Here is a 13,696-nt window from a genome sequence, read left to right as displayed (position 1 = left end):
CACAGTAGATCCCGCATTAGCTTTCAGCTAGGCAACTTTCATAACTTTTGACTGCTGCAGGACTTGAGATCCAAGATAAGCATCATACTGTAAAAAACGATCTTGAGGTATCGGGGATAACTTGTCCTAAGCCTGTCTGACTAAACTAAACATCATCTTTTTCTTCCCACCAGGTAAGGAAGCGACGAAAGGGACCACAGCAAGGGGACAATGGATAATGTTACAGTGTCAGTTTTAAATGGTATGTCATGTTTGGGTGTTAAAAAGCTAAATACTAAGTTTTGATTGTAAAATGTTGGATAGTAATGATCCTGCTGTCTTTATAGCTGCCAACATTGATGAGGCGTTGCTGCACACCCTCACTCGTGATGATTTGAGAGACCTTTTTCCTGGGCCAGAACACTTTCTTAGGAGGAAAAGAGTGTGGGCTTTGATCAGCCCAGAGGTAATTGGTTATCTACTTTGCTCTGAAAACAAGTTGCACAAGACATGTTGTTTCTGATTGTCTCCATTGTTTAACTTGTAATTTTTTTTTTGATCTGCTGTTGTAGGATGAGAATCCCATCTTACAAGATAAAGCTGGCTCTGCTGAAACAGGAACTATGTCTTCACCTAGTGGAACACTTAACAGTCTACCCCCAAGCATCCACTCCTTAGGTGAAGAAAAGCCCAAGGAAGACCCTACAGCTACCCAGTCCACCAGAATATGTGATCTATACAGACAGTGAGTTGGAACAAGCTCGTAAGCACTACTTTGAGATGGCCCGCACTGGCAGAGAGGGGGAATGTGTCATGTCCAAGGAGCTGAGATGCAGGCTGGTGAGGAACACAGTCACCAGCATGATTTCCATCCTGAGGGCAAGTCTACAAGGAGAGGAGGTCCGGTACCCTTCCAAACATGAACTCACTGCCATGGCTAAGAGAGTAGTGGAGTATTATCCCATGCTACAAGACAAAGAAAAACCTGTGAAACATGTAAGTCATTAAAATTTGGGAGTGTTTATTTCTTACACTTATGAAGTATTTATCGATTTATTTCTTCTTTTTTTATTCACTGTCGTTTCTCTGTGACATTTTTAAAAAAGTAGTCAAGGCTTTCATTTTTATTTTTCTCTCAAAATGATTCAAATTTTATTTGCCACAGATGAGCATTTACGGTAATCTTCACAAGAGGCTGCTGAACGTGAAGTTCTACACCAGAGAGGGGCCGTCCAAAGAAGAGGCGTTGCATTGACTTCTGAACAGGTGACACGGGAGAAGATTATGACGCTGACTCAAGTGGTGCATCAACAGTTCTATTGGATCAGAGTCCTGGGACCAGTTCTGATGATAACCACAGTACATGTAAGTGGAATCGCAGAGTTTGACAATGATGATGAGCGGTAGGGCTGGGCAAAATTATGAGAGTGTTGGATATCATAATATTTTACAGACATTGTGACACTAATTGGGTCTTGATATATTGTGATGTGAAAGTTGATGTCTAATTTATTTTCATTCATCAGGTTCTCTACTCGAAAGAGCATATCCACACATTGTTGAATGCATAACATTACGCACATTACAGTTGTATGTATTATAAGTATGTGTGTGTGGGGCGGGTTACGATAGTTTTGTATGTTTTCCACTTTATATTGTCGGATTATTTTTTACAGACATCACCCAGCCATAGTGGGCTGTTTTTAAAGGGTGTCAATTTTGGTTTTATGTTACACTTGATGATTAAAACCCATAGCATCATTCACATTGACATGTCCCATGCCCATACTGACTTGTGTTTTCCATTTTAGCGGACAAGGATAGTCTGCCAGCACAGGCCAGGCGTTATAAGACTCTGCAGGAGATGTACAAGAAACAAAAACCGAACCAAGATGCTGTCTCCCAACTCCTTGACCTTGAGTTTGAAGCAAGAAGAACCTTCATCGACAGTGATGCCCTGAAAGAAGAGGACAGGCCCACAAAGATCCTGGATGCATATCCATGCTTCAAGGATCTTAATAATGTAAGTGAGTAACTTGCCATTTTTGCTTGTCCACAACCAAACAACCAAAATTGCAGATTTTAACGCTCATTCGCACTGTATGTGATGGATGAGCTGCGTCGGATCCTGGATAAGGGCAACCGCAAATACATAGCAGAAGTAAAGAAGAGATGGGAAGACTTTTGCTCCAAAGTGCAGTTTTGTGCCTGGTGCCTAGCCCTACGAAGGGGGTTCCAATTGTTGTAGATGTTAATGACGGTTTATTATGTTTACAAACATGTTACCAGTGTTGGGAGGAACACATTACAAAGTAATGCACTGCTGTAACATTAATTTTTCCTGTAACAGAGTAGTGTCAGGCAATCTTGTTTCAAGTAGTGATGTCTCAATTCAATATTGTAATTCTAAGTAGTGATATAAATAATATGTTACTATTTTGAGAAGCAACAACCTATGTGTATTGTTTTTTGTTTTTGTTTTTTTGACCTTTGAACTACCCCAACACTGTTACAAGGCAATCTTTTTCAGATGGCAGTGCAAGTTGAATAAATAAATGTGGACAATGTCAGTTCTGTGTGTGTTTGATTTCATTTAGTGGAAATGCTTTGCCTCATTTTAAGCCATAAATGCTAAGGTTGGATTATTCTTGATTCAAGAGTATCTTGATTCAAGAGTATCTTGAATCAAGGATATTCATTTGTTTTGTAGTTCTGGTTTTAAGATCCTTTTACTTAAATTAAGAAATGAACAAACAGTAAAATAAGAATTGACAGCTTGTTTTGAGTATATTTGGCTTATTACTGTGCTTTGAATCAGTGTTTTTCTGCTTATTTATGAGGAATTACATTCGATTTTAAAGAACGTTCCTATATGTTGTGAAAATAATTATTAGGAAAAATTAAATATTAGGAAACACCTTTTAAAACCATGATATTCAATATAATACACACAAAGCAAAATACAGAAATTCAGAGGTTGTTTAAAACACACGGCACACTAAGACTAGTTAAGTGAATACATTATATGTTTAAAAAATCCAAATGAATAGAAAAAAATTTAGTTGCAGAAAAACATTTGCTGCAACTGGTGGTGAAGGTGGCATGACCTTACGGCCTCAGTATTTCTAAAATCCTGTCTAAGGCCTTAATAAGAAGAGAGACTCTTCTGTACAGCTCCTGGATGCATAGGTGCAACCCCAAAACACACCAGCATAGTATTTCAGCAGCAGCACTTGTAGTGCTTGAAGTAGTACTGAGAGTGGTTGTAATAGTTTTTGAAATTGTAAAGTAATTGTTGTTAATGTGTCAATAGATGTTAATAGTATTCTTCAAATGCCTATAGTGCAATATTTAAATTTCTCAGAAACTGTAATATTAGTAGTAATTATAATATGTTGTGCTATTTTTAGTAGTAGTAGTAGTAGTAGTAGTAGTAGTAGTGGTAGTAGAAGTAGTATTTGTAGTAGTATGTGTACTACTTGTAGTAATAGTGGAAGCAGCAGTAATTGCATTAGAAGTGCTGATAGTCATTTAGCTGTTCTTTTCTTTGTTTATTATTTTTGTCATTCTAATATCATATTATACTATAATTTGTAGTCTAATTAAATTGTTATATCTGAGATGAAGCTCTATTTTCTATTTTTTTAGTTTAAATGTACTGCCTGTCTTAGGTTGTGATCTTGTTCCTGTGCAGGCCACAGTCATGTTCTCACATGACTAAAACAGCCAATCACAAAAATTCCCCAGCCTTAGCCAATCAAAAAATTGGATTTCTTCTTCACCGTCTAAATCAAATTTCACCTGCACCTCAGAGTGTGTCCAGTAGGGGGAGCCCAAGAGCACTGGCTAAAACACATTTTTCTGTGTTTACTATCTCAATGTGGACATCTTCTGAAACTCATACAGATCATTCATTAGGACTAAAGGAGCCTATCCAAGCATTTTCTTTGTGTGGACCGGCCAAAATGTCCTCACAAGTAAAAACGTCCTCACAACGAAGGTGTTTTACGTCAATGGTTGTTCCTCACAAGCATAGAAAGACAAACACACACACACACACAGCCTGCCTCTGATAAGCTCTGGGCCAGAGAGAGTTGGAGGAACATTCATTGAAATGTTGCCAAAATCAGGAGAAATCTGCTACCTGGACACAAGCCGGGACTTGATCAACCCCGGCTGGGTCGCCTGGGCAAGGGTGTCTGATTGTTGAAAGACCCAAAACACCCAATGACCCCAGGTAACATCACTGATGATGTGTCCAGATGCATCACAAGATGATGTATGTCACAAGTATAGCCTCCGTTTTGATGAGTTGCAAACTGTGGTTGTGTAAACATTAACTGTGTGTGTGATATTGAAGCATGTAGCATTATTCAACAGCAGTTGAACGCCTCTCTCTTGTTTGGCTTCCCACTACTGTAATTTTTCACATTTTTGGTCAGTCTTGATATTTGGCAATAGAGAATACATATTTTTTAATCAGTTACACAGAATACAGTTGCACCACTTTAGCCCGACAACTAAAGTTGTCTTATACAGCCTTCAAAGCTTCACAGGGAGTGTGACATCACATGCTTATATTATATCATTCAACAATATTTGATTTTTGTCATATTTGCGTCTTTTGATATCATTCATGTCTTTATTACCTTGACTTCTTTGTCTGTCAATATGGTGTCTGCTGTAGTAGAGTCCAGGGTTGTTTTATTTATGTAAAAAAAATAAACAAACAAGAAAAGTCACTCATCATTCATCAGTATGCATAACTGTTACGGCCGTAGTGTGGGTGTGTGTGTTTCCTGTTCTTAGGCTGGGGATACACTAGACAACTATTGCCCCGATTTTAGCCAGGATTCACAATCGGGCCGAGTCTGTCCTGGTCTGCACTAGTCTGCAGATTTTGGGGCAGTCGGCGTGGCCAGTTGGCACAGAAAATCTATAAGTGTATGAGGGGTACAGACTCTAATCGACAAGTGTGTGAGGGGAACAGACTCTAATCTCTTGCCTCCCGACGTGAGTCGGAGCCACTACGATTATATCAAACATGTTTGATTTTTACAAGCGGAATCTGGACGCAGTCGGGTAGTGTATACTCATCAACAACTCAAATGCGAATGGTTCCCGTCAATACACAATGAAAACTGAGAGGAGGGGGGATACAGGAAATAGAAAGAAAATGGCGAACAGAGAAGGGAGGAATCCGCGGGTGCACTGGACTACAATAATGGAAGAAAGGTTAATTGAGTTGTGGCAAGAACACCAGTGCCTGTATAACGTCAGTTCCAAGGCTTACCACAACCGCACAGACAAAGACAAAAGTTGGGCTGCAATAGCCGAAGCCCTGAACCTACCAGGTGAGTGAAGATTACTAGCTAGCTAGCTAGCCAGCTATTGGTTATAGCTACAAGTGTGTGTGTGTGTGTGTGTGTGTGTACGAGCGAGAGAGAGTTACTAGCTCTCTACATTACTTTACTAGCTGCCTCACTAGTTATTACTACAATTGTGTGTGAGAGAGATAGAAAAGATAATTAGCTGGTAATATTTGTAGCTGGCTAGCCACACTACCAGTTAAAAGTATGTACACACCACATTTTCCGTTATTTTCACCATTTCCCACATTTTAGACCAATAGTACAGCCATCAAAACCATGAAATAACACAAAGGGTATCTGATATTCCAGATTCTTTAAAGTAGCCACCCTTTGCCGTCATTGAAAGGCAAAGGCTTTGGAAAGAATGTCAGACATAGGCATCGACTTCACTATTTGTATTTGTCTAAGAAACTAATTTCAAGCATTGAAGCATAAGCCTTTATATCAAGATGGCTTTTACAGAATGAAAAGCATATTACATTCAGTCAGGTGGGTCCAAACATTTGACTGGCAGTGTACTTATTGCCACAAATGTGTGTGTGCTTGTGGAAACTGTGTGTGTGTTTGTAGAGAGAGAGAGAGAGAGGAGTGTAGAGAGACAACAGAATGCAATGTCGATAGACAAAAATAGTTATGATGTGGTAAAAGAACACTGTACAACATCTCTACTCACACTGTTCTGAACTGTCTAGAAGAGTTGACTGTGTGGAACGTAATTTACATTTCAATTTGTAGTGTTGGAGGTGAAGAGGAGAACTGCTTCACTGAGAACTCAATATAGCCGACTGCTGAAACCCAAACCAAGTGGGAGTGGTGAGACAAGCCTAACATCGAAGCAGAACTGGAAAAATGATGAACATCCTTTATGAGGCCCAGGAGTCTGACTGTTTCCAACATACCCACAACCTTCACCATACCCACTGCTCTCACCATATCCACCACTCTTACAGCCACCAACTCTGTTTACATCTCAACCACCTCCACCAGCACATACCCCACCACCACCACACCACCAGCATTACCCAGCACCGCATGAGCATGCTCAGCCTCAGCCTCAGACCTTCACAAGGATGCTGCAAGATTTTGAGGACCAACGGTAGATGTAGACTCAAGACCGTTACCATTTCTAGTTGATGTATGTGTAAAACTTGGTTGATATTACATGATGTAGTCCCTTGGTGTTAAACTGCTCCCACTTTGAAATACTTTCACTTTGCCACTCGAGGTTGATCCTTTTCAGATGGCAAATAGGACAATAAGATGGTGTATTTAACTTTTATGGTCAAGTGATGCTGGTGAGTGGAGTTTGTCGTTTGAGCCTGAGTGCAAGTGCTGATTGCCAAGTTCCCCGTAGTGGCCGGTGACCATCATACTCGCTCAACAGGACCACATGACCACGAAAGTTGAATATGCACTGTGGATCCTCAAAAAGGACCTAGCTCAAATGGTGAAGCAGGGTTATTTAGTTCACACCAAGGTAGATAGCAATTTGAATACTTCAACATTCATACATGCTCAGTCACATGTGCCTTATTTACATTGTGAGTTGTACAAGTTTAACCAAAGTGTGTAGTATATTGTTTACTTTGTAGAACTACTGCAATTATAATAACTGTGACTGAAAGAAGTTTCTTCATAACAGCAGCCTATATTTTGATGGCTCTTGGTTTATTGTGCCTACTTTTGATTTTGAAAACTCACCACCTATGCAAGTGGTGTTGCCAACTACCTTATTGTGCACTTTGTATTTCTTATGTTTTTGTTTATTCTCAACTACCTCATTGTGCACTTTATTTTTCTTGATTTTCACTTGAATAAATCCTTGAAGCATAATGAATAGACTCCTGAATCTGATTGCAGTATCAATTTAATTCTCAACCTTCCTCATGTGCTAGTGAATAGCACACACCTTTTACATTTGCAGGTGGACCTTGACCCATGTTTTACAAACTGGAAATCACATGGTATCCAAAAACAATTCAGATATAACATCCGATATATGTAGTAGTTTACCTCAATTGGCCTCACTAACTCAAAATGAACTAAAATGCATGCCACATCATCAATAAGGTTACATGGAGTCAACATTACACTATATGCATTCATGCCTTTAAACATATGCATCCTGCCATGGAACAAGGCCTGCAGGGGAAACAAAGTAGTCCTTTATGGTGTCACGTTGCTGCTTGGCTTGGAGGCTGAAGTTTCGCGCTCTTCCTCCTTGCCAAAACTGCAGTGCTCCCAGTCCCTCTCTCTTTCAGTCTCCCTCCACGAACCTGTGGTCAGCATCCTCCCTGTCTGCCAGTCCCAGTGGTACATATGCCTCTGACCGGCGCTCTCGAAGGAAGTTGTGGAGGCAGACTGCAGCCATGGTGATCTTCGCTACCTTGTCTGGGTGAAGAAGGATTGTGGTGCGGAACACCCTCCACCTGTTGGCCAGGATACCAAAGGCATTCTCCACAACCCTGCGTGGGTCATAATTTGTATTTGAGTGTGTATTTGTGTTGTTTATCCCTCCCTGCCTGAGGGTGGTGGTGTTCACCCCGTTTGTGTGTTCTCCCCAGTTTGTTGAGTTGCAGGTGGCGGCTGGTGATTGGACGGGAGACTGATGGCGCCTACTTTAAAAAGGGCGTCTGTCCGATGCCGGCTCACTCCTTCTCCTTCCTGGCTCCCAACCAGACCGTGCTGTGTTTTGCCACATGAATGCTGTATTGACCTAGTGGTGTAGATTGACTTTGTTGTTCATTATGTAAATAACTTCTGAAAGAGCAGTCCCGGTAGCCGTAGGGGTGAGAAGCCTTTTCCTTTGTTTTCTTTTCTCTTGTTTATGATAGGGAGGCAGGTAAGCTGCTTGTACTTTTGTTTTCGTTTGCTTAAGTTAGGTAAGTTAGTTATTTTTTTCATCATAGATCGTTTTGTTTGTTATTTTGGCTGTGCTCCCCCCGACGTTTTTGCTACCTTATTGAAGAGTGATTAAATAAATCAATTCTGTTTGAACTGCACCTGCTGTGGCACTGGTCATCTTTGGGAGTGGGGAAAGAGGGGAGTCACTTTTGTGCTATGCCCGGTTTTCCCCTAGGCCGGGCGTAACAGCATCCTGCCATGGAACAAGGCCTGCAGGGGAAACAAAGTAGTCCTTTATGGTGTCACGTTGCTGCTTGGCTTGGAGGCTGAAGTTTCGCGCTCTTCCTCCTTGCCAAAACTGCAGTGCTCCCAGTCCCTCTCTCTTTCAGTCTCCCTCCACGAACCTGTGGTCAGCATCCTCCCTGTCTGCCAGTCCCAGTGGTACATATGCCTCTGACCGGCGCTCTCGAAGGAAGTTGTGGAGGCAGACTGCAGCCATGGTGATCTTCGCTACCTTGTCTGGGTGAAGAAGGATTGTGGTGCGGAACACCCTCCACCTGTTGGCCAGGATACCAAAGGCATTCTCCACAACCCTGCGTGCCCTTGACAGATGGTAGTTGAAGATCCTTTGCTGCTGGTCCATTTGCCTGTGGGAGTAGGGCTTCATCAGGTCAGTGCGGAGTGGATATGCGTCATCTCCCACAAACATGAAGGGTACCACAGCATCCGAGTTCGGTAGTGACTGTGGAGGTGGGATGTGCAGAAGTCCCCGCTCCAATGCTCTCTTGAAATCAGAGTGGGCAAAAAGACCTGCGTCTGAGGCCCGCCCTGAGTGCCCACACTGACATACAGGAACCTACAATTGGCGTCTACAGCTGCCATCATCAGGACAGAAAATCTGCATTTGTAGTTCCGGAATGTGCTCCCGCTGTGTGCCGGTGGCTGAATATGAATGTGTTTCCCATCGAGGGAGCCCAAGCAATGAGGAAACTGCCACTTTTGCTCAAACTCGTCAGCAATTGCACGCCACTTTGCCTCAGTTTTTTTGGTGTCTGCAAATAAGCCACAACAAGAATGAATGTAGTTATTCGTAAAGTCATGCTGTATTATGGCAAACTAACCCCAATGAGGTACTACCCAACACCCATGAGTTCCATCAAAAACATCCATGCTGGACCAAGTGAATGAGGCATGCCAGTTTCCTTGGTTGATGTCATTTACTCCTCCCAGCCCATCTCACACCCAGCAATTTGTTCTTAACTGTTCTGGCTGCGCATTGTATGGAGGGATGGGCCTGGGAAGAATGAATAACATACATCCAGGAGGCTGGCTTTCTATATGCACATGGCCCTTTGAGATGTATTAATTAGACAACAATTAACATGTCATAATGGCCCAGCCTACCTTCAGACAATCATCTTTCAGCACCTGATGCAGGGCTTCACAGGTTTCACATACAATCTTGGAGACAGTGCATGCCCCCATCCTGTATTGGAAGCTCAGTAACTTGTAGGTTTCACCTTTAGGAGAGAATTAAAAACATTTAGGAAAAATAAACAAACATGTATTGTAATCAATGACCAGGAACCACACAAAGCAATAATATGCCATCACAGCTACACACCTGTTGCCAAAAATCGAAGGGTCAAAGACCTCTCCCTGGCAGTGATGGCCCGTCGCATTTTGGTGTGCTGCTTGGTGATCAGAGGTTCGACTTTTCCAAGGAGGATATCAAATTCCTCTGAGGTCATCCTGAGCATCTGCCTGAAGCCAGCCCTGTCTTCTGCCTATCAACAATAACAAACAGAACAGTCAAGGCATGGAAAACTGACATCATGTAGTGCTGTAACATGCCCCATGGGCATGCCATAACAAGCCAATACAGCAAGGGCGTTTACCTACACCAAGGAGCAAACAAACTAGTTTGTTCTTCATACATTTGTAGATTTCAACCTTTCCTATTATTTGTACATGTCCGGTTGGTGGTCACGACCGGACACCGTACATGGTCCGGTTTTGCAACATTGCTCGTCTGGCAACCTATTTGGCCCATAACACAAATCTGTATGCTGTCTTGTCAAGCAATATGATGGCAATGTGACTGAACAAAGAATGTCATTATGAGCCCAATTAATGTTATCTCTACCACAGTGTTGTACCTAGCCAACATAGCCTACAAACTTTCTCAACTCCCAATTAATAGCTTTGGCTCCAGTATGTACCAAAAGGTATTTGATTCACATTTGCTACTCACCTGCTAACTCCCTCTGCAGTCTGTAGAGTCCATACTCCCCACGTCTACCCCTCCACGACTTCACCCAAATGCGTTTTGCCCTCTGTTTCTTCTTTTTTTCGGCGCAGATGGTGGCGCATACAACAACAACAGCAAGCTCTCTCCCCTCCATGTTTACTCTGCTACCGGTGTCTCGTAGTCTACCGCGAGAGCTCGTGTTTTCATGAGAGTTTGGTACGTTCAGATTGGTTCAGTTGCAGTGACAAGTCGAGTAGTGTGTGATCCCTCATCTGGAGTAGTCGTTAAGTGTGTGATCCCCAGTTTTTCAGTCGTCATAAAAAAATCTGCAGAAACTAGTCAGTTAGTGTACACGCCCAGTCTTTTCATAATCTGTTAGGATTTTAAAAGTTGTGTGGTGTATTCCCAGCCTTACCTGTCTCTCTCCTCAGATCCCCCCCCCTTCCTACCGCTGCAGCGATTGCGTAAGTGAGCACAGGTGTGCAATGGAATGGAACCATGGAATGGAACCATCATTAATGTTATTAGTTACACCTGTGTTTACCCTGCTATGACACTTCAAAATGGCTGCTGTGAAAAAGGTCTATTCTTTGTTTTTGCTGCCGTTCAGGGCGAGGTTGTCGTCTTGGCACCACAGTGCCAGGAGTCTGACCTCCTCCCTGTAGGCTGCCTCATTGTCATCGGAGATCAGGCCTATGATTGTTGTGTCGTCAGCAAACTTAAGAATTGTGTTGTTGTCTTCTCTGGCCACGCAGTCATACGTGTACAGGGAGTACAGCAGTGGACGCAGCACACAGCCCCGAGGGGCCCCCGTGCTGAGAGTCAGTGTGGAGGTGGTTGCCAGTCCTCACAGTCTGTGGTCTCTTTGTCAAAAACTCTGAAGTTGAAGTGCTCTCCACAGAGTTCCTCTTCTCCAGGGCCTCTAAGTTTTTAGAAGGGTTGATCTGAACCCTTTAAGGATAAATATACAACTTTTGTCTTGCCCCTCCTATGGATGACTTTATGACACTGCACAACTTAAAATAATCTCTAGCACTAACTACTAACAGTATGATCTCATTAAAAATGTATAAAGTAGACATCTAATTTGTTTCTTACCGTCAAAAAACAATTTCAATATAAAAAGACTAGTGTTAGGCTATATATCAAGTTTAGATGTCTCTTAATTTGAGATCCCCTAACCCATCTGTAATATCTTCGCTGGGCTTGTTTCATCTCCATAAAAGATATTGCATATGCTGTTGATGGTGCAAATGCCATTTGCAACCTTTTTGGCTGGCAGGACATCCCAAGTAGGTGGGTCTTCAATCCACTGCACTAGAATATAAGCCATTCTGCAAGAAAACAACAAAATGTACATTTTTACAATTGTTACACATATCTCAGGTAATCGTTTCAAGTTCAAGGTACAAATGTTCAGTTATTCTCTAATCATTTTATTATGCTCCACAACTGAGCGTAACCATATTGTTTGCCATGGAGATAATCACTATTAGTTGCGTGTGTCTGGTATGACTGGTCTTGTACTCAAGCAGTAATCAGTACCAATGTTTGGGATTTAGCATTCTGTAATATCTCAAAGGGAAAACATCCACTGCTTTTGTGTACTAAATATTTTTACAAGCTTTAACAAGCCATCACCAATAAATATTTTGTATATTGTTGCTCTATAATAACGGTCAGGATTAAAACACAGCTTGACTTGCAAAACTATAGGGTAAGGACCCTAACCGTAACCTGTGAGGGTTAGGGTTAGGGTTTAGCCGGGTTGGGGGCATTCAAGATATGCACATATAAAATGATTAACTGTAACATTCTGTCATTTATAATGTAATTAGTCAAAATATGAAGTAAGGCTATCAAAAGCTTAAAATCAATAAATACGCAATACCTCACTCTCCAAGTCCTTCTCAGGGGCAAGGCTCTGGAGATCTGCAGAGAAGACCTTGTAGGGACCCATCTTTGCCCACAAGATTTCGCCCTTTGTCCCATTCCAAATGTCATCGATCACTGAAAAGTTAAACCATTTAAGTCTTTTGTATAGAGTAGAATGTCAAAATGGAATATAATGTTTACGTGACATTACTGAAAGCTTTAAATACCATGTATACCGTGTGTGACATGAGTCTATTAGGAGAGGCAATGTGGCTGGTGCAGGTTCAGGAAAGTGGATGGTGGGATGGGTGCTGGCAGCATCAGGGTGCTTTTCTTGGTGGCTGAGTGAGAGACCGGGGGGGGGGGGGCAATATATGGCAGAAACATGGAATGGAGAGGCCAGAGGAGAGGACCCTTCAAATCTTCCTCTCTTTGCTGGAATCCTCTCCTCTGGCTCTATGAAATGCGTCAGCTGGTCTATATTTGCTGTCGTCATTGCCGACAGCGTTGCCATTTTCAGGGTTTCCAGCATGTCACTAGCCATTTTTCCTCCCTTCCGCTGCTGTTCTCTGATGTTCTTTCTGAGAACAATGTCACCAGGCTTGAAGTCGCCCTCTTCACCAGTTTCCTCCTTTCTTTTCCTTATCTTTTGCTGGGACTTTGTGACATTTGCCTTCACCTGAGTATATGTTTTGTGTTGGCCCTCAAAAACCACCTCCTCCGTTGCTAATGTCTCAACCTGCTGAATCTGCTGAAGTACAAAAGTACTAATGTTAATAAATTAAGTTAGCCAAATTACCATGAAGCATAAAACACCAGAAACAATTAGAGCCTCTTACTGCATATTCCATTGGCACCTCAGATGGGTATCTTGCCTCCTTGCCAAACATTAGGAAATACAGGCTGTATTTTGTAGTCAGCTGTTTCTTTGTTCGGAGACAAAACATGGTTGGGGCAAGATACTGGTCCCACTTCTTGGGGTGATCTCTCGCTAGCTTGTTGAGGGACTTGAAATATTCCATACATAAACATTAATATAGGTCATTTGATATTGCAAAATTAACTTTTATTAGCATTCATGATATCCATGTGGGTAGATTTGAGCAAGGTTTTACTTACCTTTGGATGGTGCCATTAAGCTTTTCCACAAGGCCATTTGTTTGTGGATGGTAAGGTGAACAGAAGCACCTCTGGATGCCCAGCCGTTCGCAGAGATGACAGTTCACCTTCCATTTGTTCATTATAGTTAAAAAAAAAAAAAAAACGTAGCGTGGATATGTCATACCAGGATATGATAAATGTTGTATATTTAAAATGTACTTTATTTTTAAACTCTGTGCCCTGATCTGTAAGGAGTCGCACCAAATTTGTATAC

At 42.0% G+C, this 13,696-nt stretch overlaps 1 protein-coding gene across 1 annotated transcript; it reads left to right on the top strand.

The window, feature by feature from the left end:
• Positions 1–292: 292 nt before the first annotated feature.
• LOC144539838 (uncharacterized) lies at positions 293–6,387 on the top strand. The gene is made up of 7 exons (XM_078285935.1): positions 293–445; positions 658–975; positions 1,145–1,157; positions 1,246–1,344; positions 1,791–1,997; positions 2,079–2,190; positions 6,228–6,387. Exons 1-7 carry the CDS (start codon positions 293–295, stop codon positions 6,385–6,387), a joined length of 1,062 nt encoding a protein of 353 aa, XP_078142061.1.
• The last annotated feature ends 7,309 nt before the right edge of the window (positions 6,388–13,696 follow it).

This window comes from Centroberyx gerrardi, chromosome 10, assembly GCF_048128805.1.
Source record: "Centroberyx gerrardi isolate f3 chromosome 10, fCenGer3.hap1.cur.20231027, whole genome shotgun sequence".
Lineage (NCBI taxonomy): Eukaryota > Metazoa > Chordata > Actinopteri > Beryciformes > Berycidae > Centroberyx > Centroberyx gerrardi.
The sequence above is the reverse complement of the archived record's forward strand: the minus strand, read 5'-3'. Positions and strand labels throughout refer to the sequence as shown.